This window comes from Rhopilema esculentum, chromosome 21 (assembly GCF_057945365.1).
Source record: "Rhopilema esculentum isolate cy_ngs chromosome 21, ASM5794536v1, whole genome shotgun sequence".
NCBI lineage: Eukaryota > Metazoa > Cnidaria > Scyphozoa > Rhizostomeae > Rhizostomatidae > Rhopilema > Rhopilema esculentum.
In genome coordinates this window covers 7,529,430-7,554,906 of record NC_142835.1, presented here as the reverse complement: position 1 = coordinate 7,554,906, position 25,477 = coordinate 7,529,430, and the positions used below count along the sequence as shown (strand labels likewise).

Genomic DNA, 25,477 nt, shown 5'->3' with positions numbered 1-25,477 from the left:
TTTGATCCATTTTAGGCTGAAAAATAATTCATCAAAAATTGCAAATTTTGTCAAGCCTATAGCCTTACTTTTTTGGTAAAATTTGAAGCTTCGTTAAAGTGGTCAAAAGTTATCTAAAAGTGGTAATTACAAAATAAAACCAGTGAATTCCAACCTTTTCACTTATTTAATGGTAATTTTGATCCATTTTAGGCTGAAAAATAATTCATCAAAAATTGCAAATTTTGTCAAGCCTATAGCCTTACTTTTTTGGTAAAATTTGAAGCTTCGTTAAAGTGGTCCAAAGTCATCTTAAAGTTGTAATTACAAAATAAAACCAGTAAATTCCAACCTTTTCACTTATTTAATTGTAATTTTGATCCATTTTAGGCTGAAAAATAATTCATCAAAAATTGCAAATTTTGTCAAGCCTATAGCCTTACTTTTTTGGTAAAATTTGAAGCTTCGTTAAAGTGGTCAAAAGTTATCTAAAAGTGGTAATTACAAAATAAAACCAGTAAATTCCAACCTTTTCACTTATTTAATGGTAATTTTGATCCATTTTAGGCTGAAAAATAATTCATCAAAAATTGCAAATTTTGTCAAGCCTATAGCCTTACTTTTTTGGTAAAATTTGAAGCTTCGTTAAAGTGGTCAAAAGTTATCTAAAAGTGGTAATTACAAAATAAAACCAGTGAATTCCAACCTTTTCACTTATTTAATGGTAATTTTGATCCATTTTAGGCTGAAAAATAATTCATCAAAAATTGCAAATTTTGTCAAGCCTATAGCCTTACTTTTTTGGTAAAATTTGAAGCTTCGTTAAAGTGGTCCAAAGTCATCTTAAAGTTGTAATTACAAAATAAAACCAGTAAATTCCAACCTTTTCACTTATTTAATTGTAATTTTGATCCATTTTAGGCTGAAAAATAATTCATCAAAAATTGCAAATTTTGTCAAGCCTATAGCCTTACTTTTTTGGTAAAATTTGAAGCTTCGTTAAAGTGGTCAAAAGTTATCTAAAAGTGGTAATTACAAAATAAAACCAGTGAATTCCAACCTTTTCACTTATTTAATGGTAATTTTGATCCATTTTAGGCTGAAAAATAATTCATCAAAAATTGCAAATTTTGTCAAGCCTATAGCCTTACTTTTTTGGTAAAATTTGAGGCTTCGTTAAAGTGGTCCAAAGTTATCTAAAAGTGGTAATTACAAAATAAAGCCAGTAAATTCCAATCTTTTCACTTATTTAATGGTAATTTTGATCCATTTTAGGCTGAAAAAAAATCCATCAAAAATTGCAAATTTTGTCAAGCCTATAGTCTTACTTTTTTGGTAAAATTTGAAGCTTCGTTAAAGTGGTCAAAAGTTATCTAAAAGTGGTAATTACAAAATAAAACCAGTAAATTCCAATCTTTTCACTTTCTTAATGGCAATTTTGATCCATTTTAGGCTGAAAAATAATCCATCAAAAATTGCAAATTTTGTTAAGCCTATAGCCTTACTTTTTTGGTAAAATTTGAAGCTTCGTTAAAGTGGTCCAAAGTCATCTTAAAGTTGTAATTACAAAATAAAACCAGTAAATTTGAATCTTTGCACTTATTTAATGGTAATTTTGATCCATTTTAGGCTGAAAAATAATCCATCAAAAATTGCAAATTTTGTCAAGCCTATAGCCTTACTTTTTTGGTAAAAATTGAAGCTTTGTTAAAGTGGTCAAAAGTTATCTTAAAGTGGTAATTACAAAATGAAACTAGTAAAAAGCCTATCTTTTCTGCTAAAATTTGAATCTGCATAAACAGGACCTAAATGCATCTTAAAGTTATACTTGATAAGTTAAACCAATACATTTCAAGTGATAGTTGATAGAAAACAGTCATAATAATAATAATAATAATAATAATATAATAATAATAAGAGGAAATGTTACACAGGGTAAACCTTATCAGTAGTAAAAGTTCTTGTATCAAAAAGAGAGAAGTTCATACTTCTTTTCAACTGTGTACATATGCCAGCTTTGACATGCATAGTCTGGAGCTCCAACCCTTCTTTAAAGTTTTCAAATGTACTATATTTTGTGCAACACAAGCCCATATCAAAAATGTTTACCCAATAATTTAGTAGCTGTGCAACTGGAATAATCAGGCCTGGCCATTTCAGGAGAGCCATAGCTCTTGCTCCCCTCCAAGCTCTCCTCAAATGCTGGAGGGGAGCTACAGATTGCTCTCCTTAATTGCTTTAAAAAGCTAATTGCTCTCCTTGTAATCAATGTTTACTTTTGTTTATATTCTTTTTTCATCTAGAAATTGCTCACCTGTAGATTACTAGGAGAGCTGTTTACAGCTCCCCTGCTAAAAGTCTTATGGCCAGGCCTGAATAATCATCAATCATGATCAATATTAATTTTTAAAATTTCAGATTTGGACACAGTAGAAATAATCAACTTTTCATTGAAAAAAGAAAAAACACCAATTCTATAACTTTGGAACAAAATCTTTCTCTTCCACTTAAACCTTAAAAATGAATAGAGCAAATAGTATTTTAGTCAACTAAATAATAATTTTAGTACTCTTGCAAAATTTTAAATAAATCAGTTTGATTGTAGAATGAGAAGTAGATCTGAAGCTTAAATGATATGATTTTCTTAGAGCGATCATCTACAACACAGCGAAACAAAACATAATAAAGTTTGCAGAAGTTTCAATTGTTTAACTGTTCACTTCATTGTAACACACTCAAACTCTAACGCACAGGGGAATAACAATCAAAGCTAAGATAAAAAGCAGAAAATCGAAAGATTATATTAGTAATCAAGCATGAAAATTCTTTCTACGTAACTTTGAAAATTAAAGATACAAAATCTGATGGAATAGATGTATCAGGAATACCAGTAAACTCCATATATAAGATCTTAAAATGTTTGCCTTGGCAGGCTGAACAGATTCTTATATACTAGATGTTTCAGTGGCTTCTTAATTGAATAGCCATCCACCGTCAAAACATATCTGAAATGCTTTCCTCAAAGAACAGTTCTCTACCATTGCTAAATATAGCAATCTGCAGATAATAATTTCTTCCAATAGAGTTTTTAAGTGATGACATCACAAAATCCTATTTTTAGAGTTCTTGAATTTGGCTTTCATTGCATAAAAGTACACCTTGAAATACCTCTAAACATGCAAAACCAGTCAATGTGTTATGAATTGGCTGAGATATGGCCACATAAGCATAGGCTCTTTCCCCATGAACAGAGCCAAAATAACAGTAATCTGTTGGCAGGTTTGATATCTTTAATTGGATATTTAGAAGTATTTTATGGTGCTATTTTAGATTAAGTAGTCTAAATTTAAAAATTCAAAAATAGATATTTTGTAAGTCACACTAAATAACTCTATTTTTCGGGTGAGTTGGATCTTATAGGATAGGGGTGTGGGTATTTAAACTGTTATTTTATGTGGGTATTTACTAAATCAGAACAGAAAAGAATTTAACTGGTATCAAAATCAATTCTGGCATTATTTTGGTAGCACCAGGATAGGGAATATTATTGAATGTGAGCAATGTAAATCACTCCAACTCACACCGGCTTGCCTTTTTGAACAAGATACATAAGTCATATCTATATTGCAAAATGTCCTACATGCCACTTTTCTAAATATCAATTCTAGAAACTAAATTATTCATGTATGTTAAATAGTTTAGCAACTTCAACTAGACTGTCTTGCTTTTTTTCTTCCTTTAAGATCTTACGAGCAACTGGCATTTTATTAAATACATTCCATAACAGTACACCAACAATGACTTGATCTTTCAAGTAAAAGACAACTCCTTTCCCAAAATCTTCAGATGCCCCCTCTGTGCTGCTAACAGTGTCAACAGGGACTGAAACTGACTCACCTGTTTCTGCATCTTCCTCAGTCTGGGATCTTAAATTCTCTCCTGTTGCTTCAACCACAGCTTTTGGAGAGTCAGCTTCAGTTGCTTTTGCCCATATACCAACTGTATCCAGTGTGTTATCTACAATACCAATAGCTTCATACCCAACATCTGGGCCTAGATCACTCCAAAACATTGACTGGTGCAGGTAAGCCTTCTTTGCTCCAGTCATGTTCTCTCCCGCTAGCCTTCCACTAACAACAGCATGGTCATGGTGCTCAACACGACGGCGTCCTAGTCTAACATCATAGAAACAAGCTGCATCACCAGCAACCCAAATATCTGATCTGGCTTGCAACTCAGAGTTCACTCTAAATCCACCATGCTCTGGATCCAACTCCAAACCTGCAGACTTAGCCAAATCAGTATTTGGCTCAATTCCAACACAAATAATAACATGTGATGCATCAATTGTTTCACCATTATCCAAATGAATGGATACTTTCCCATCATTGTTAAGTTCACCATTAACTGGATGAACATTGGCATATGTCTTTACCCCTTCGTTTTCAACCTTTTTTGTTGTCCATTCACTAAGGTAATGTGGAAGGACCTTGCCCATATTTCCACTTTCATGGTAGATTTGAGAGACAACCATTCCACTTTTCTTTCCTCTTGCACCAAGTGCACAGGCAAGTTCACTTCCTAGAAATCCACCACCAATTATTGCAACTGAATCAAGTGAACCAACTTGCTTCTCAAGTTTCCTATAGTCAGCAACTGTCCGAAAGAGGGTAACCTTGCTCTTCAAATCATCAGAAGCATTTGTAAAAATATCAAGACTCTTTGGATAACCTCCAGTAGCAATTAAAAGCTTTTCATATTTGATACCTTCTCCTCGTTTAAGATGAACTGTATGCTGTAATGGATCAATGTCTACAACCTTATGGCCAGTAAGAACAGCCACACCACCATTATCTTGTACTGGAAGCAGTTGTGGTTTTACATAGTAGGTATCATCTTCAAAAAAAACACTTCTCCTTTTTCCATTCCACTGTTTGAAAAACAATGTATCTGCGGAATCTTCATCCTCACTAAACCATAACTCCTTTGAAAGAGGTGGTCTCATATAAGGCAAAACCTCTTCTTCTCCAATGACAAGTATCTTAGCTTTGGGGTCATGTTTACGAATGGCCCTGCAAGCAGCATGTGATGCAGTCCCACCACCTATTATAACATAAGGAACAAACTCTGGAACTTTTGGCAGATCTTTGTATGCATTCTTTTTTACAGCTTCATCAACAGCAATCACCTCTTCCTGCTTTGTTTCTGAAGAGTCTTCAACTTTTATTTCATCTGAACTAGGTACAGTCTCCTCTGTTGCCACCTCAGCAATGCTCTCTTCTTGTTTTGCTTCACTTGGCTCCTCTGATGTGACCGTGACAGCAGCTTCTGGTTGTTCTTCAGCTGTGACTTCATTTGCTTGAGCATCCTCTACTTCACTCTGATTCTTCTCCACAACAGCAATTTCTGTCTGGTTATGTGAGTCATCTGTGTATCCTTTATTTACCTCTGCATTTCCCGTCACGACTGGACTTTCTGAAGCACTTTCTGACGGCTTTTTCACTTTATTATCAAGTGTAAATATATTCGACTGAACTGCTACGATAGTAGCAAGGCCTAAAGCACCAAGTCCAACAAATAATACGGTATTGTCTCCACCCTTCTGTGCAGACTCTTTCAACCCTCTATTGCCCTGTGTGTTTTGACATGGCCTAGAAAGTAATCGCAACCTTGCTTCTTTTCCTTGATGGGTTTGTTTGTTCAGTGTGCTAAAGGAGTTCCGAAGAACACCCACAAACGGCTTTGCTCGTGGTGAGAAACGGTTCCAGGCACACCTGACTACTTGGCTTGAAATAGCACTTCCAAGCATCATTAATAACGTAGAATACGTTCGTCCAGCGCAAAAACGTGTAACAGGATGCCAGCTTAGGCCCGACAATTCAATGCAACATGGACTTTGGGGTTCGTTTTGAAGACGAGGCAAGAAATGCACTACGAAATAATTACGAAATTTTTCTATAAATGTCCGGAAAAAAAGTGAACCTTGACACCGACTAATGGATACAGAAGTGAGCATAAAATATATTTTCAGAAATAAGCCCTCAGCATAGAGGGTTAACCAATCCGAAGAAAAAGATTTATATCGTTGTTTTTTCATCTATCAAAGTTGTCAGTCAACCCAATGATCAATTTCACAAAACATTCACAAACGCATCTGTCTTTATTATTTCAAAAGTTTGTCCATGTCCAACGTCATTCCGAAATTCTTATATTTTTCCATTTTTTTCTTAAAGTCTTTAGCCCAACCACGTAGCTGTAGGTGTCAGCTAGGGGGGCAAACTCGAGCAAGAACCATACCTCAGGGGGCCAGGCTTTAAAACAAGAAAACAGATATATAACAAACAGACATATTTGGACAAAATCAAGGTAATGGAATTATAAATATGCCAAACTTTCAAAATATCATTTGGAAAAACGGTAGTCAGAGGGGGCAAGCTGTTGTCAAAATTTTCATTTGGGAGGCACAGCCCCCCCGTGCCCCCCTGCAGCTACGTGGCTGCTTTAGACGAGAATTGTTGCTATTGTAATTCAATTTGTTCTAACTCAACTTGGTAATAAAATTATGAAGTACATTATAGTAGAAAACATAAGGACCACTGTGAGTTCCTGGTCATATAGGATCTCGAGAGACCAAACTCTTGTTTCAGTGGTGTAGATTGAGGGGGTCAGAGAGGGGCGAAAACCCCCTGTAAAGCTAAATGGTTATTTTGTCGGATAATTTCTGATATTTTTGGAAATATAAAAACTAAGTAACAATGAAACAATTTTAGAACTGCACAGACTTTTCCTAATAAATGCACAAAATGTTTTTTAGGGATACCAGAGCGGAAGGGGCAGGTTTTAGTAAAAGGGCAATTGAAAAAAAAACTTTCTAGCTTCTACTAATTATTTTATAGCTTTTTATTTTGATTTTATTTATGCATTTTGCAAATGGGCCACCTGGAGGGCTCATTTCAAGGACCTACCGTAAAGAAAGGTGGAGTGGAGGGTACCAAAGCTGGATGGTCACTGTTTGCGTGGGTAAGTGCCCCCGAAAAAATATAAAAAAACTCCTTGTTTTCAATGAACATTTTCTTTCTTTCCATTGTTCTCAAATGATAGTGCCCCCCATAAATTGTATTCTTTCTATGGCACTAAAATAGCTTAAAACTCATATGAATACGGAGGGGGTACATAATATATGAAGCAAAGAAGCTGTTCATATGAAACAAAGAATTTTTGTAATTTTTTGAGGGGTCCTGGTTTCCTAAGAACAGGAGTAGTTACGGCTGAATCGTCCGTGAAGAATCAATTTTAAAGGGTAAAACAAGAAATTTGTAAACTTTGCCAAAGTTTATGGTAGAAGTAAACTTAGTCAAAACAGAAAATAGCAACGACGCACGGAAATGGGTCTCGCTTAAGGTTACGGTTAAACGTTTTTGACACGATATTTGGTCTTCTCTCTCTAAAAGCTAAACAATCAAAGGAATCAGATTAGACTATACATCATTCGATGCACAAGAATGTGGCGATTCCAACCATATCAAAATAATTGGCAAATATCGTAAAATAACACTTTCCAGGCAAATTTGTTGCCTAAATTAGTCTACCACCTTCAAAAGCCATTTTGTACCCTTGCATTTGAGGTAACAAAACCTGACTTATATCAGCGGAAAGCGCAGATCCTATATTTTTCAAATTCATCCTCCCCTTGAAACTATACCCTGTCAAAAATTGGCAAACAATTTTCTTCCCTCTTATAGCAGTATTTGGCTATAAAAGACGGACCAGAGCAAGTACAAAAATTTTGAGATACAATTTGCTTACCTGACATCTGTCCTTACCATGTACAAATTTTTGAGCCATTCGATTGGTTCCTTGGGTACAAAATAGCTTTTTCGTACCTGTATGTAGAGGAATTGTAAGTCTGGAGAAAACGGGATTTTACTGATTGCAGTTGCAAAGGAGGTACACTCGTAAACCACAGTGTAATCCGGGTCAAGTCGTTTGGAGCTTTTAGATCAATAAGCCTGTTTAAGTAAACACGGCCGTACATTGGATACATGGATGTGCCATGCGATATTGTAAATGAGGTATGCGACCTTAACCGCAAAGCAACGATAGTTGGGTTGATGTCAAGATATTTTCAGACCTCAACTAAAATTCTTGATAAAGAAATTATGGAAACCTACGTTTACATCGGATTTTTTCCATTTTCCAAATTTCTGTTAGTTTCAAATTTGGTATGGTATCATTGTGTGCTTTGAAGTTCGGCTACTTGAATGTGAAATAACCGAAAAATGAATGTTTTCATTCAGAAAACGTTTACCTTAACCTTAAAGGAAGTATGGCTGGGGCCTGAAATATCATCCTTGATAAACCGAATAAGGATGCAAAAACTTCATTGCGACTTGAAATGAGAAAGCCGGAAATTTTTTAGCAGAATTTTCAAAAGTAGAGTATAAATTGGATGGTATGCTTTTATTCATATTTGATATCATAAAAGGTTATAAATGTACTATAATTAATGCTATAGGTTGTTCTCTAATTCGTAAGTTGAGAAGTGCGAAAATATTATAACATGATAAACTAAACTTACAGTCTGCAAGATTCCTCCCATGAATTTCTTTGCAACTATTACATCAGACGAAACACTTTGACTTTTGAACTTCTTACAAAATATGAACATTCAGCTATCCGTTGAGTTCTTCTTTGGCTTTGGCCAAGAATCGCAGCAAACAATATAATTTCGACTTCAATTGAGGGAAGGGATTTTCCTTTGCCTTCCAAACAGCATTGTGCCCGTGAACGAATCAGGCTCCACACTAAATCTAGGAAGAGGACTGGCATTTTTCTCGGCAGAATTGAAAATTTTCTGTCTGCGCTCCTCAAAGTTGCTTCAGGCTTGCATCTGTCAAATTAATACATTAGTCAATGTTGCGTTACGTTTTGGCGCGCAGTGAACAAAAAACATGATGGCCCCTGCATGCCTTCTCACTTCGCTGATGAATCAAAAAAGAATGATGATTTTTTTAATGGGACTCATTTAAAACAAAGTTGTTTCGAGAATATGACGGTTTACGTGCATGGCAGATTTTGAAGCCTAGGGGCTATTTACGCATGTAAAATGTTTAATGGCGACAGTATAATGTTTTGCAAGATAACATATTTCAAATAAAATCTTCATGATATCATGATTTCGAATGCCAACTTTTAGTAAGAAATAAAGGAAAGGGTATCAAAAGATTTCAAAGAGCTGATACGGCTGTTGTAGAGGATTGTTTCTGAGGGGTGTCTCTAGGCTAGTTCCTGAAATTACCACTACAGTCAACTTCATAAAGAATATGCAACGTTACATATGACTTACTTTGCTTGATAGTAATCCGATAAATCGCAAAAAATTGAATCGTCAACATGGCAATTATTTCGTCGGATTCTGTAATCCGATCACAACTAGGTCTGTTGTGCTGCTCCTTGCAAACAATGTGTTTGTAACAAGCGAGTTGATTGTTGCTTGTGACTTTGCTCAATTTACTGTAGCAAGATTTTTTCCCTTGATGTCTGTCCTGTGTGGATGTTTTGCTGTTTATTTCCAAGGCCTGTACATCTAGCAGGATAACTTTAAAATTTTTTGGCCTGGCCATACTTCTTCCGTAGTTCCGAAGTTAGTCGTAGGCATTCTTTCTATAATTGCTGGTAGCAAAAAGCTTCCACAATTTTCTGCCAATAGTCCTAGCGACTCCAAGCCTCCAACAGGAACATTTATTTTGTCGCAAAGGGCTCTCAGATCTGAAACTTGTCATTGATGATAACGGAAACATTATAAACAAATTTGATCTTTCTGAAACTTCTGAAACTTTGTTCTGAATAAGCAGTTCTGAGCAAAAGAGTTTCGATACAGTATTGTGTATTTTTCTCAACATTTCCTTCAAAACAGTCTGTGATAGATAGGTTCTAGAGTTTTCTCCAATCCGAAATTTGTTTCATTTTCTGAAAGTTTGAGATATGGTTAACATAAACTGAAACCTTTCAGGGATATTTGAAATCAAACAGGGATTGATGTTCATAATATCTTCGAAATCTAAAAGGTACTGTTCTATTGAAAGAAATTGTTTTTGAAAACTTCATGACAAGTGATCATGCTATCTTTCATTCTCTCACTATCATGCTACCATGTCAACTCACGAGCAAAGTTGACATGACCTGCAAAAACTTACTGTATTCAACACTGGATCAACAAGTCACACTTACACACAAGTAACTAATTGATGTATGAAGCTCTGATGAAGCCCCGTATGCTGGGGATGAATAATAGCTGCTACTGATTTGCTTGTGTTAATTGTTGTTCCATTGGAGTCTGTCAAGCAGCCTGCTACCGTGGCCTTGCCTTTATTTACATATAACTAATTAAACTGACAGATCTATGGACACAGTATCTGCCAGCTGATACAAGGCTTTTTCTACTGCTTTAGGCTAGCAAAGGGCTACAGACAGATTCTGTCTAGGACTGACAACTAAGATGAAAGTAATGTAGAATTTGGTGATAGATCATATAAACCGATTTAACCTTACATGAAGTACTTACAATGGCCAAAAGGAAGATATAACTGGTTTTATTTACAAAAACTGTCGAAAAACGATTTTTGACACATAGCTATGAAAACTAGCACAAAAATACTGTTGGCAAATTTATCAATCTGGAATATATTAGAGGTCTGATATTTTGGAGCCTGTGATAGCAAATTCTCAGATTGATACAGTTTTAAATATCTACTGGCTTTGTTAGATTTGAAGATAATTAATCATAAACCTGGTGATTGCTATCTCTGAAAATTTTATAAAAAACACTAAAGCAAATATTCCCTGTTGATGCATAAGCAAGATAGATGAAACTAGCTTGACTGAACAATATTTTTGTGCTAGTTTCAAGTGTGTCTCAGAAGGTGCACTAATTAAGCCAAGAATTAAACGTTACAAGAAAAAAATTGAATCTGCAGGCACTCCACAGATATAAAATCCAAAACCACATTTGAAAGTCAAAACAAAATGCCACGTCTGCTATAACCCTATTCATCAAGGCTGAGAAGAAGCGCAGTGCCCCTCTTTATCCAATGATCCGCATTTACGGCTCCTGCTTTCAAATCAACAGCAACAACAAATGACTCCCCGCCTCGGTTCGGGTAGTAATAGCAAGGGCAGTTGTACATTCCTTTACCAGTCTTCTTCTTGTTTTCTACTGGCTTGAAATGAATTGTCGGTATTTGACAGACTAGCTGCATGGGCTCTGCATCAATGAGGCAAGCGTTTCTTTTATCCCAGCCAGCTCCCTCTAGATACAAGCCTTTGACCCAGACTCCATCTGTCGGTTGCTGGGTGATGTTCCCATCGTCAACGGTAGAAACAATGAATTCCCAAGACAAGCTATCCACAGATACCTTTGAAGCATTAGAGGTAGCGTAAAATTTCTGAATTTCATCAAGTAGGATGAATCGTTTGCAATAATAAAAAACAAATGTGTAAAAAGGAAGATTTTCGAATTGTGTAATGAAAATACAGATCAGTTTCGCCCTTCTAAAATATAATGAATTATGCAAATCTTGCAACCTCGCCCTCTCTATGCCAAGAAGCAAGGAAATAGTTAGAAAACAGAGTTAGTTTTAGAAACAGCCAGATTCAGTAGGCTTTGTCCAAACTTACAATATTTGCTATAAGGAAGGCAATAAAACTGGTCAAAATCATAGAAATGGAAACAGCTAATACTTCCTAGACCATAGAATAGTTCAAGCCTGTTAAAATTATTCTTTGAATAGAATAGTCCTTACGTTGTTTTGGCGAGCACACGTTTGCAAAACTGCAGTTAAAAATCCAGTTGGGAACGTAAAACCAGACAACCAAAATATGAGAGGAGGGTGCGCTGTCGTGGCCCATTTTGAGAACTGTTGCACACGCGAAACCAAGTCTCGTGCCCATGACGCCAAAGGCTTCATGGATGGATAGGTCTGAGGAAACGAGAAAAAGAAATTCAACATTTACTTAAAGCTACAAGCATCAACAATGAACTATGCATCACTTATGATAGAGATTATAGCAGAAAATTTAGGGAGCAAGGCCGTTGAAGCTTGCTATGTCACTTGGGTGCAATAAGGTCACTTTTAAACTGGGTATGGTAACATAAGGTTACGAATTCGCTGTTATGGTTTCCATCTCTTTATGGATGGTTAGCCGCGCCAATTGTGGTGGAATGCAAAAAATTTATGGTAACCAGAAAGCGGACAGTGATTAAAAATTAAACAAAATGAAAAAATATTTTCCCATTAATTATTTCATTAGTGTGATCATCAAAAGACTGTGCGATAAGCTTATTAGGTGCATTTATCAAGTTTCTGCCAAAAAGTGTCTGTTAATTTAAGCTGAGTTGGCCGGTTCGTCAAATTCATCTGAAAACTGTATTGCTTGTGTCCTGGATTTTTATTTGCAACCTAGAAGCGTACACTGAAGCATGAATGCAAGCAAACTAAAAAGTAATGGTTAAATACTCAATATGACAACCTTTTCCCAGAGAGGTGGAACGCGTCCGTCGAAAATACAGTTGAAAGTGTTCTCCAAATCTGATGACATCACAACCAATCCCTTGATGCCTTTCTCCAGATCTTCAAGCGATTTCTTGATTGTGCTCAGAAGATTGTTATACCTTGTTATCTACGTGTAAGATTTAAAGTATTACGATGACTTGGCAAGAATAAAGCAATCTTTTGGGGACAAAAACAACTTAAGTTTACTATGTTGAGGAAATTGTCGAAGGAAAAAGCGCATACCTTCCAACGTGAAAAAACGTCATTATTCAGGAATGAAAATAGAAAACTTTATACCACCGGAATTGAATCTCAATAATCAAATTAGTAATCAAAAGAATAGAACAACTAAAGAATTATAACAGATAAGATGCACAGTGAAGTATGTAATCATGTATATATCAATGCAATTGTGTACCTCTTGCAAAAGTACGACATTGAGTGGGGAAGGATCCTCAGACAAGATTTTCGCGGTCAACTCGTAGTCAATTAGATCTGGCACTTTTTTTCCAACATCAGCTGCCAGCTCCAAGACCTGAATAAAAAAGGACCAGAAGTGAATGAAAACAAAATTCTCACTTTAAAAACAGTAGAAATAAACAAGAGATTATGGCTTGTTGCAATTTTTTCAGAAGAACTGATAAAACTCTTTGCATTTATCACCCATGTTAAGATAAAGCATATGTATCCAGTGAAAATAGTGAAAGATCCTTACTTTGATATAAATAACATATCATTGACACCACTTTAAGTCTCAACCTATAACCAACATCACAGAATTTCCTTTAAATACTCGACTTCGAAGATAACGACACAAACCTTGTCTTCCTTACTACCACCTTGCACACCTGTGGCTATTTTTGGTTGCAATGACAGTAATGTCTCAAGGAGATTTCTGCAATCAAAGTAATATTAGATAAACCTCCTATCGATTGGAAATTATAAGAATAGTCATGAAATGTCCAAATCAAATACAAAGTGGATATGATGTTAAATTTGTAATGTCTTTGCATATCTATCAAGAATTGCTCCCTGCCTTAGCGACCCCAATATATTTTTGGATATGCTATCCGAATACGTTTGAAATCTTCCTGCTTTCAAAATCCAATCAAAAGGTTTTCCTTTTCTAAAAGCAGCCTTTCTCAATTGCTTTTCCGGGAATTTTCTTAGATTCATTGTTGACATTTTCATTGACCTCACAGGTTATTAATCACGCTTTTGTTTTCAAACTCAGACTCCAGACCAGAATCTCTACCTTCTAGCAATGACATCTAGACCATTTTCAATTAATCTCCCTGACCTACAATTTCAGAATTGCAAAAACCTTAACTTGAACGAACTCGTTTTAATAACAAATTTTATTTCTTCGATGTTTAAACATAATCAAAACGGGTTCAAATAGACAAAGACGTATAACTCTTCGTATGTTCTCAGAAAAAATGGCCTAAATGACACTAATGAACTAAATTTATTTGTTGTATACTTCGGTTGTTTAAGTAAATAATCGGTCAAATTCGTTAGCTTTTTAGCAAGAAGCATGAAAAGATTCTCTCCTGTAATTAGGAACGGAACAGAAAAGGCCTCACTTGTAAATAGCATTTATTAAATTTACTGAAAAATAAAAAATTGTTGTATGGATTACCGGGTCTCTCTTATCTGACTGGCAATATCTGCATTTGGATGTTGCCCAAATGTCTCTGGGGTGTCAACATTAGGCAACATACTGATGAATTCCTGAAAAAATCAATAAGTGTTAAAATTAACATTATATAATAGATTAAAATAAAAGATATCAAATTTCAGCCAAATTTCACATTTCTCTAGCACACTACTACTCTTAAAGAAGTTTTTTACGTATAGCGCATGCTTTGCAAAAGAATCCTCTTGACAGCAATGCAATGTGTTAAGTCAGTGCAATAGCATACCAGGCAATGTTTGAAAGAGTGCGAGTTAATAGGCCTAGTTTCGTAGAAACTGTTCAGATGATCATACCGCTGTAAAGACAGATGTTGACAGACCTTAGAAAAGACAGATGTTGATGGAAACCAGAATTAAATTTTTTAAGAAATAACAGAACAACAAGAATTATAGGCATGGTTGATAGAAAATAGAATAAATATTACTCTGTAGCTTTGGAGTGGACCATCTTTTGGGATATAATATTGTGGCGAGCCAGATAATCTAAGAAAAAAATCAAATTAATTAGCAAAATTGAAAAACTTTGAAACTTTGGAAATAGTGGCAATAAAAGACATACATCTATTAAGCCTATAAGTTTTTTCCTTTTTTACTTTGAATAAAAAGCCTTTTTAAACATAAAAAAATTATATCTATATATAAGGCAATTATCTAAATTGCAAAAATTGCTCACTTGTAGAACTGTGTGTTGATACAGCCATCGTGGAAGGAATCATTTATATAAGTAAGTAGGAGACGTCTGTCGTAATCATCAGTAACGTGTCCACCATAATTAACCCCCGCAATCTGCAAAGACGATCAATGCAATCGTTAGGAGATGATACTATCAATCTTACGAAATAATTGCCTATTCAGGGTGTGTGGTGGACTAAGCAATATAATATCATGTGAATGCCTACTTTAAAAGAAACCGTTCTAGCATTCTCATCATCACGAAATGAACTTATCAAGCAAAGATCGTTTTTTGTAAAATCCAAACGTAAGGGAAAGCATGCAAGTGTAGCTAAGTTCCATTTTGCTGTTGTGTAACCACAATCCTTGCCAAAACTTCATGAAAATAGCAATAGGGCGCTCTTTCTACGTCAAACCTCTAACACAGCACAAGCCCCCTCCCACCCCTTTGTCGATTAGCAAATTTTTGTTTTTATTTGATTGCAGGAAAACTTGGCACATCAAGAAGCATGTTTATAAAGCCTCAACATAAAAATATTAAACCTTGTTTTGTAGGAAGGGGGGCTGCCTGGAAATTATGGAGAAGTTTGCAAGTGTTTTGGCAAGGATTACAGCTAAGCTCCTCGTTACATGGCATCTCCTCCGTGTTTCTAACACGACCCATTTTCTATTTCTTAGACAGGAAGAAATTTGTCGTATAATTGGCCAAACTGGAAGTTAAACAAAAAACCCCTTGGACAAAACAGCTCTTATCCTTAACAGTGTCACTATCAGGCAGCTACATCTACTCTACTTCAGCAAATATTATTCCTTTTATAACTTATCCTGTTGGCTTACGTACCAGGTATTTCAGCGCATCCCATGGTGTTTCGTCGTACTCATCCAAATAGATGCTGAGCAGATTCTCTGATACCTAAGCAATGAAAAGACTGAATGTAGCAAAAGAGATATATAATCTTTGAAGAAAAATTGCCAATGAATATTCAAAGTAGTTTCTTTGACAAGAAGTATCAGAATGGCTTAGAAGCGCCTAAAACTGCCAATCAATTCATCAGAGATTAATGGTCGCAAATTCATAAAGAAAAAAAACAAAAGAACTTCTTTCTTTCAAACAAGTTGATTTACTCGAATGCAGAACACACCCGACAAGGTTTGCTTAAACGTGATATAATTACAATTGTTTCACAGATACTTGGATCACCCAACCGTTACTGCCTTTCACTCTCATTGTAATGAAATAATGGCAGTGTCAAAAAGAGCTAACGTATTTCAACGTAATCGTGTATTGGAAACTGTACAGTCTCGTCTTAAATCATAATTTGGAATGAAGTCGCAACCTAAAACCATCTAAAACGTCTTTATTTTATCAGCTTTTGGAAGTTTCTGTAAAAACAGGCAATTGTTAAGCTGGGTGCAATGAGAAATCAAGAGTGCTAAATACCTCAAAATCAGAATCATTAAAACTGTACATGATATTCCAACCAAGGTTTAAGAATTTCTTCCGTTCCAATAAAACGCTGTGGAAGAAGCAAAGTGCAAACAGCAGTTTCTTGTACTTGTCTTGCCGGTGGCATCTTGCGAACTGATTATCAGTGACAAGCTGGTACATACGCTTCATATTTGCTTTAAGTCCCTGGAAGAAATGGCAATGTGTAATTTTATTTGGATGGAAAAGCTGAGGCAAAATAGCTGTTATAGGCTCAGAAATTGCCTAGGAGTGCTCTATAGTTTTTATTTGAATGGAACGGTGCTTTGGATGAAAAAAGGCCAGTCTAGAGAGCCAAAAATATAAGTTCCGTATGGGAACGGCACATGTGTCTTTTTCCAAGAAAATTCGTATTTTACATATTGATCAAGCAGCACTCTTAAATATTGCTTTTCCAAGGCAACAGTCTTTATACATTCATTTGACGTTTCGCGGAAATGTTTTTCCTTATTCCAGCATAGAGGGTATTCGAAAAACGAATGCAGCGAAATTCTCCTTGGTAGACTCTTAGGAACGTAGGGTACCCTTTTGGCTTAATGAAAAAGTAGGATCCGGCTCTTTAATGCAAGGATTTTTAGAACATCATGATTCATGACGAAAGATCAAGAGCACTTTTTGTAAAACATCATTTGAAAAAAATTCAAAAGAATAAAAAAAGTGGGAAAGTGGGTAAGTGGAAAGCAAAGGGGAGTGATTCCCCAGCTCTATAATTGAATTCATATTCAATCTTAACACAGCATTTCAAAACGAGGATTGCTACCTTTGGCGGTTCTGTGGTCATTTTGATGCCCGATTGCAGAATTGATATTGGAAAATCAGGGTGTGGGCTGCTACTAAGCCAAAGACGGAAGTCATCATGTGGTTTTTCTACTTGCAGTTGCTCGACTAGCTTGTCCAGTTGCGGCATCCAGCTTAGTGACAAATGACAGTTTGCTAAAAAGACCCAGTTTCCCTGAAAAATAAAGATGAATTAGATAATCTTTTATGGTGAAATAAATGGGTGTAATTTTCGAAAGTTTGGTCTACGATCTATAGTAATACAAAAATCCTAGCAAATACCTAAGAACGTGATTAAAAAATCGTAGAAAGACTAATTTAACATATTAAAGTATTTATAACTTGAAGGGGTAGGGCTTTTGAAAGATCACTCAACATGGTCGGTCAGGTCACAAAGTGTTATGGCAAAAAGGGCACCGAGAACGTATGATTGCAACCTAAAAGTGTACTTGCAAAAATTGGGGAACCATGGTGCCCCTTGTGTCTCCTTGCTCATACGTCTCTAATTCAACAGTATGAAGAGTTTTATGCATATCAATTAGCTAAGAAAGCATGCCATAGAAATTCGGCTTGAGAATGTAAGACAGTTGATACCTCATGAACCCCTTCTTTGATCATTCTCGTTGCGATCGGAGCCTGGCCTTGGCCTAAAGACAATGCATGGAACTTGTTGCTCATATTGGATGTCTCAGCCAGCTGAAGCAATGCACTCGTCGGATCCTGTAAAAAGAAAGGCAGTTGTCTTTAGCAATCCTATTCTTGAATAAATTTATAATCCTGAAGACAAAGAATAAAGTTGCTTTGTTAGGAAAGAAGTTAACAAAGTACCATAAGAGCCAAAATTGGTACACTATGTATAGATGTCAAGTTATTAAGACTAGATTAGATCATATTGAACCAAAAAGAGAAGACATAAAAAAGATTCAGAAAATTGAACACAAATTTGGGCATATTGAGCTCTAAGAAGCTCTAAGAAATGTTTTCATTTTGCAGAGGGTAGAAAGATTGCTACCTTCAACCTGCTACTTTCATGCCTCTATGGTAAACATATACTTTTTGAAAACAAAGCGAGTTTAAAAAAGATAATCCAACTTACCACACCAGGGGACAAGACGAAAATGAGAGGCGTTCTGGTAGTAGAATCCTCAAGCACTGCTTTCATATCTAAGACTGGCGGCTCAACAAATCTGCATAAAGAAGAGATTTGATCAGCTAATACCAGTACAGGTAGTTGTCAAGATAAAATTTTTGAGGATAAACATTCGAAGTAAGTCAATTTGAAGGCACTATAGTAAGGTTTTCAGTGCCTCCAACGAAGAAGGACCGGGGGGCATGGCCCTCCCAATTTTTTGCAAAACAATAGTTCTTTTTTTAAAATATTTTGTTATCGGTGTTACATATTCCGTTGGCCCCCTTTTTCGCTTTCAAACCTGTGTCGGTCGGAGGCCATTGTTTTTGATTGAGTGTCTACAGACTTTTGCCTGTGTGTACCTGACAAGACAAGTATGCAATTTTAAAATATAAATTCACCTGGACCCAAGGTTGTTCACAATGAATGAGGTAGCACAGAACGATACACGATCAGGTCGCAAGGAACGGACGATCAGCATTCTTTGCAACTCATTGCACGCGTTCTCCCATTCTCCTGCAAAATAATTTTATTCACTAATATCTGAGGAAATACAACATAATATTTAACTTTAAGTTAGGAATACAATACAATTCATCCGCAGAATTTCGGAGATAATTACGAACATATAAACGACCACCGAAAGAGGCAAGGTCAAAGAAATAACGGTGGTATTACAAAACCAATCGTTAACATTAAATCAACGGGTCTCTTCTAGCCAGTCAATTGAAAATATAACCACGACGAAAATGATTTTGCAATGAACTTGCAAACCTGGCAACTGTGCAGTTTCTGGTGTTGCATTGGTAAACCAAATGTTCCAATCACGCGGATATTGCTCAAATGAGGCAACGACTCCTCTAAAGTTTGCAAGCCTAGAGTAATAAAATAAAAAGCATCTTAGAGCTAAATTCAGAGTTAGTAAGAAAACGAGCGACTGCCTCTCAACGCATTAAAAAAGTGATAAACAGTGCTAAGCATCGGTTAATACTTTGTCAAAATTCCAATGATGACAACATGAATCGTGAACAGAACTAAAAATATAACATATTTACAAGCTAGGCGTACTTATCAAGTTCGGTCACATTGTCCCATGCCGTGTCAGAGAGCCAGGTTGAGCAGGGATTATCCATTTGTTCCTCTCTATCCAAAACCTGTCAAAATTCATTATTCAAAAAAATAATTATATTTCTAGCCTACTTTTCATCGTAAGAGGCCGATAGATTAGACCATTGTCCTATGAATCAATAAAGAGGTTTAACAATTGTGTTAATACGTTCCTTTTTCTTACTGACCAAGTTATATGATGAATGATAAGACATACCCATAAACAAATTCAAAATTCATTTCAGGATATCGTTTTCTGCAAATGACAGTACTAATTGAAGCAAATCTGCGAATTACACACATGTAAAAAAGAAATAAAAATCCTAGGCCCTGGGCAATTAAACGGCTAAGACACTTTGAAAAATAATGAAAGAAAGATCCATTGTGAATGAAAACTGGGCCTACCACTCCTCCTCTTAAGAAGAAATTGTATTCATCCATGTTAAGTTTTCCAGCCGCTTCCAGTATTTTGGCACACATTTGGAACGAAAACAGCAACTTGTGTCTTTCAAACAGTCCACGGCAAGTATACCTTAAAAATAAACCAATGAGAATTACTCTTCTACCGGTATGTCATATAGCGCTCGATGCCCTTATGGGCAGGGCTGTACACATATGCCTGATGATTGCGTCAAGCGTGAAACTCAAAGTTGCAACTTAGATCCGTACTGTATACACAAGTGGTAAAAAGCGTACGTTTAAAGTAACAAAAACTGGATTGGCTTTATACTGTCTTTTTTACAACCCTTCTTTGACATGCTGTAATGCGAGAGTTTTCTAGCTCATTTGCTTCTTAAATCAGAAATGGTTTGCAGTTAGAGTGGGTGAATTTGATATATGAGAATTTAACATCCAACAAGATGATTAGAAAAGCCAAGTCAGTCACCAAATGGGTAATTAGAAACTCTTTGTTTTAAGAACCCTAGTTTCTTAAGCAATAAGGTAGCTTGTGTTGCCAAGCATAGACGGCTATGTATACGACTGTCCCACTTACCTATATACAGCATATGTGTGGTGCTCATTCAGATTTTGTATCCTTTCTTCCAACTTTGAGCTGCGTTTGCTTTTATCAATAGAATTATTGAACAAGTCAATGTACGAGTCAAGTGAGAACTGGTACATTGGGTCAATTCTGCCGAGATCATTCAGAACGAAAAACAATATAGACGCCCGTTGTGCACATGGTCTGTAGCCCTGTGTGGAAAAACGCAAGTCAATCAAGTGATATTTGTCCAACACAAAGAGTGCAAAAGAGCGATATAATTTTAGAATAAACAGAGCTGAATTTGGCACATAATACGTGTATACTTTTTCTTGCTGTCTAGCACAAAATTGCATTCAACTGATAGGATATTCATATTGCTGTTTACAACAGGGAATAATATACAGAAACTAGTATTATTTTTTATTAGAACATAAAAGTATTTAGGCAAATCGATACAAACTCCTTATATCTTAGTGCAATAATGGAGTAGATATTAACAAAAGCCAAGTAAATCAGTCGTGATTACCCAACACTAATTGATGGAAAAAAACAGCATTAGAATGAAGAAAAGACGGGTACTGAATGAATAATAAACGCACCTCCCTAGCGGCATCAATTTTTATTTCAGTCTGCTCGCTGTCTGCTAGTTGAACTGATACTTCCGTTGAAGTTGTTTTTGATGAATGCAATGTGTCCACCAGCTGTTCATCGTCTAGCAATGAACCTTGAGCTGTGCTTAACAGTCTGAAAGTATGAATAGTTTTTTAGCGGTACAGACATTTTGTAACATATTGGCTAAAAGCTTTTTCGTCTGACACTCCTTAGAGCATAAAACGTTAGAATAAGGGTCCCGAAAGAACACGATGAAAAGTAAACTTTCAAGAAAGTAAACAATTTTTCATTGGTCATCTCCGAAACTTTTAAAAAATGATTGAAAAAAATTCTTCGTTTTGAAAGCAAATGTCATGACATTGCATTTATGATTTAAACTACAACAAGATTGCTCTGTACTTAATGATGCCATGATCATCACTTGCATACTTCCTCTCATTGATTAAGCCAAGAATATTTTATTTGTCTAGTAGGTAGAAACGAGAAACGGGGCTCTTCATGCTTCGGATATAAAATTACTCACTTGAGAATTTCGTCTTCCAACTCCTCGAGTTTTCGCTTTCCTTTAGCAATATTTATCACCAAACTGTCTTTCTGCTCTTCCAGTTCAGGTTTTTCCTTTCTGACTACGATACCAAGTAGTTGCGCTTCTAGGCCTACATTAAAAATATATCAATAGATAAAGGAATGAAATGGCGATAGACATGAACAGAGAAATTTTATGAAAATAAAGCCAAAGCCAAGTAAGTGGTCTCTTGGCGAAAACTAAAACGGAAGTTGAAACCAAAAATTAATTATATCCCTTTTAAGAAACGCTGGTACAACTGCATTGACTTTTACTGTTAGAGTTGAGATAACGTAGGAAAAAAGAAGGAATAAATGAATCAATGAAAAAGATAGACAAATGAACGACTGAATGAATTAACAGATGAATGAAAAACATGAATGTAGGAATGAATGAATCAATGAATGAATGAATGAATGAATGAATGAATGAATGAATGAATGAATGAATGAATGAATGAATGTATAGATGAATGAATGAAACATTAATTGATAAAGTGGAGGATAGTTCAATAAGATATTTAGAAGGAAAATATTCTTAAACAAAGATATTCAGTGAGTTAAATATGCATCTTGGTTATTGTGATATACCTACCTTGCTCTTTCACTGAAAAATTAACAATCGTCGTTTTCGTTGATATTTCTGGAGTGTAGTGTGGATTAGACAACTTTGTGCAAATGTAGAACTTGAATTTTGGGTTATACTCTACTTCTTTGTCCCCAAGTTTGATGGTGTATCTCCCTCCTAAAAAGAATATCGGAAAAATAATCAAAGCGGACTTTAACTTATGTTTACAACGGCCCTTAAACTTTTACAACAGATTCAATTCGACGATGTAAAAATAGGGAAAAATGCGATTTCAGGTATACGACAAATCATATTTTTCTAACATATACGATCAGGTCTTTCTAACATATACGATCAGGTCTCAAGTTAAAAAATGACATTTTGACAATTCTTACCTCTTTTGACTACAGATTTGTTTAGAATCGGGGCCAAAGATGGATCAAGTTCTTCTTGCACATTTTGCAGCAAAACAGGATTGCCAAATTGGACTGCATTTTCCAATGTTCTCAAATAATCTGCCTGCTGTAAATCAATCACCTTGAGACCTTGCTTGTTTTCCATGTTCTTTATCCATTTAATTGCCTGTCCCTGGGGATCGACCATAAGTGGCCACCTATTCCCTCGGGTCACAATGACACCGTTTTCGGTGGAGAACGAGTCAGAAGGCAGTCCCTGGATATTCCATTCTCGAACGGCAGTCGGCTTGGCAAGGAAACTGGCGAATGAAAATTCTGGATTGCAGGGCACATGGAGAAGACGAACTTGTGCGAGCCAGGTCTTTTGCACCAACTCGTCTCGGTAATGTGACAAAAAGGGGCCAGCGTACGATAAAAATGCAGCGGCTACAAGGCAGTCGCCAGTAAGATACCCAATGTTTTGTTCCAAAACCTTTCAAAACAAAAAGCAAAAATTTCACAATATTCTGAACAGTAAATTCCAATTTCGTTTAGTTAAGAATTTACGATACAGAATGCTTAAATAGTTATGGAAGAATTTACCAAACATTCCATTTCTGTTTAGCAAGAACAAAATTTACTGAAAGCAAGCATAACAAAAGGGCCCTGGGTTAGCTGATTCTCTTGACGTAATTGCGTTACAAATTTCAAGATAAGACTTAACTTCTACGTTGCTACATGCACTCCGTATCTATTCTTAAAGGCAAACAGATCCAAAAGCAACACTTGCAAAAACTATTTCTCCTGCAGCCCAGTCACAACATTAATCTATTTTTTATGCACCTGCTTTCTACTCTGGATACCTTTTACCTGTGTAGACAAGGCTCCGTAGCCACAGCGTTTGAGCAAAACCTAACTTTTCATCGAATGGTGCTGCCTTATACCGTTCACACTTGATGCAAGACAAGTACTTTAAGAAGAGCCTACCTCCAAGTGCAAAGCAGAGATGCTCTTTACATACAAAACAGTTCGTAATTTGACTTTCATTCAGTTTAGAAGTTATGACTTGACAAAAGATAACATGATTTGGCTAAGCAATATTTGACGAAATTAGGACGATAGCACACCTCAACACTGGCCTCCCATCGATCTTTTTCTCCTCCCAAACCAGAAACAATCTTTCCTGCTCTTTCTAGTTTCAGCTGTAGCAGTTTTGCTTTATTGCCAAGCTCTTCTTTCTGCGCAACCTTTTCTTCATAATTACCCTTCAGAGTTTCAATTTTGTCATTGACCTGATTAATTTGAATAAAAATGATTAAATATAGAGTCCGTAGTGGAGAAGACGAGAATGAATAAGTATCTTATCATTGTAAACCTTTGAAAAACTAATATTCCCTGCCGATTACCCTTGGTGTCATCTTAAGCAGTTTTGACAAATTTAGAGACGATTACGAAGAACTTAAAAGATTTGATAAAGATTTGTCTTAGCTGCAGATCCATGACGTAAATAGCAAAATATTACCTGCTAGTGAAATGCTGAAATAAAATTTGCGGTAAAATGTTACGATAAGGAAAACAAAAAAAAGGATTTTATTGCAGGCGGATAAAATTCTAGTAGAAACTGTTGTCTTAGCTTCTTTCTTCAAAATTTTATATTTTTTTGTATAAGAGTGGACGTCAACACCTTCTCATAACCTGCATTCAAGTTAGCTAAAATTCAAAGATCAGCACAGAAAGCAGAAGCATCAACCGACAAATGATATGATTAAAAAACTTTGCAAAGCACCTAAGAAGACAGGAAACATCTCTAGATAAAAACAACTTGACAAACCTCTTTGAGCTTTGCTTTGGCTTCTGCTAAAGATCTTTGCTTTTCTTCTAGCTCTGATTGGGCTTTTGCCAATCGCTGCTTCTTTGGTTCAACCACCCTATATATTCTTCCATAAACCTCCATTGCACGTACCCACATACAGAGCGACTTAGAGGCTAGTGACACCCTGCCGACAATATCTGGATGGAAGTCAGGCTGCGAGCAATATTTTCCAATCTGCTTCAAAACTTTGTCACTCATTTTTTCTTTGTCATAGTTTATAAGTTGCTTGATAAAGTTTGGCTCACCTGTAGGGAACGAAACGAGAACCTTCAAGAAAGAATGAGCTGTGAACGATTTGAGGCTTGGCACACAGTAAAGACTGTCATGAATTGAAAAAACAATTTTTAGAGAGGGCTTTTATCTATCAAGTTTTTTGAGGAAAACAAAGGATCAGAAAATTCGTAAAATGTTACTTATAGATATATACAAGTTACCAATACTGCTAAAACGTTAGCTATAAAATTGAAAACGAACCAAGAACTCTCTTTGCCTCTGCCCAGGTAGGTTCATTGCCTTTAAGTACCATCACAGCTTCCATGACCTTCTCAACGAGTGGTGGCGGTCGTCCATATGCCTTGATTTCTGTTATATCTTTCTTATTCAAAGATTCCAGTGCTTTAACAGCCTCCGCTAGGGCAGGCAAGGCCTCGTCAAGATCTTCCTGTGCATTCTTTGCTATCGCTTTGCACTTGGCTTCTTCTTCACCAATTCGCTCACTTCTTGTTGCAATTATCTAGAAAAAATTATTATCAACTATTTTGAAATTAGGTTTCCCATAAAAGCTCTCTATTTTAACTACCGTAAATCCTCGAATTAGCCCCCTGGGGGCTTATTTATTCTTGATATTTTTGGATGGGGGCTTATTCGAGGGGGGGGGGGGCTTATACGAGAGGGGGCTTATAAAATTATTTTAGACATTATTAAAAGACCGCGTTTATTTTTGCTGGAATTTCTTTATGAGCATTTAATTAATTACTACCAAAAGTATGAATTTGTTGTGGTAATTCAATAAAACGCCATAGGCAACCTCAGATGGCAAAAATCAACAAATGGTGGGGTCCAATTCGATAATTTACAGTAG

The 25,477-nt window shown here is 36.0% G+C and overlaps 2 protein-coding genes across 2 annotated transcripts in view; both read right to left on the bottom strand.

The window, feature by feature from the left end:
- Window positions 1-2,495: 2,495 nt before the first annotated feature.
- On the bottom strand, window positions 2,496-5,883 carry LOC148957679 (apoptosis-inducing factor 1, mitochondrial-like). Its single transcript, XM_089114994.1, has one exon. It carries the CDS (start codon window positions 5,789-5,791, stop codon window positions 3,656-3,658), a length of 2,136 nt encoding a protein of 711 aa, XP_088971120.1. The 5' UTR covers window positions 5,792-5,883; the 3' UTR covers window positions 2,496-3,655.
- Window positions 5,884-10,482: 4,599 nt separating this feature from the next.
- The window catches only part of LOC148957678 (dynein axonemal heavy chain 2-like), a 62,574-nt gene continuing 47,579 nt past the window's right edge, over window positions 10,483-25,477 (bottom strand). Inside the window, exons 71-95 of the mRNA XM_089114882.1 lie at window positions 24,871-25,129; window positions 24,355-24,641; window positions 23,651-23,815; window positions 22,524-23,016; window positions 22,156-22,305; window positions 21,520-21,652; window positions 20,984-21,128; window positions 20,394-20,593; window positions 19,805-19,931; window positions 19,361-19,446; window positions 19,067-19,167; window positions 18,694-18,808; window positions 18,260-18,350; window positions 17,758-17,883; window positions 17,147-17,338; window positions 16,342-16,533; window positions 15,742-15,813; window positions 14,902-15,014; window positions 14,654-14,711; window positions 14,173-14,264; window positions 13,350-13,425; window positions 12,949-13,065; window positions 12,508-12,657; window positions 11,781-11,957; window positions 10,483-11,393 (exon numbers count right to left, since the gene is read on the bottom strand). Coding sequence (XP_088971008.1) covers window positions 11,025-11,393; window positions 11,781-11,957; window positions 12,508-12,657; window positions 12,949-13,065; window positions 13,350-13,425; window positions 14,173-14,264; window positions 14,654-14,711; window positions 14,902-15,014; window positions 15,742-15,813; window positions 16,342-16,533; window positions 17,147-17,338; window positions 17,758-17,883; window positions 18,260-18,350; window positions 18,694-18,808; window positions 19,067-19,167; window positions 19,361-19,446; window positions 19,805-19,931; window positions 20,394-20,593; window positions 20,984-21,128; window positions 21,520-21,652; window positions 22,156-22,305; window positions 22,524-23,016; window positions 23,651-23,815; window positions 24,355-24,641; window positions 24,871-25,129 — 4,086 coding nt within the window. The 3' untranslated portion in view covers window positions 10,483-11,024. The remainder of the gene's footprint in view (window positions 11,394-11,780; window positions 11,958-12,507; window positions 12,658-12,948; window positions 13,066-13,349; window positions 13,426-14,172; window positions 14,265-14,653; window positions 14,712-14,901; window positions 15,015-15,741; window positions 15,814-16,341; window positions 16,534-17,146; window positions 17,339-17,757; window positions 17,884-18,259; window positions 18,351-18,693; window positions 18,809-19,066; window positions 19,168-19,360; window positions 19,447-19,804; window positions 19,932-20,393; window positions 20,594-20,983; window positions 21,129-21,519; window positions 21,653-22,155; window positions 22,306-22,523; window positions 23,017-23,650; window positions 23,816-24,354; window positions 24,642-24,870; window positions 25,130-25,477) is intronic.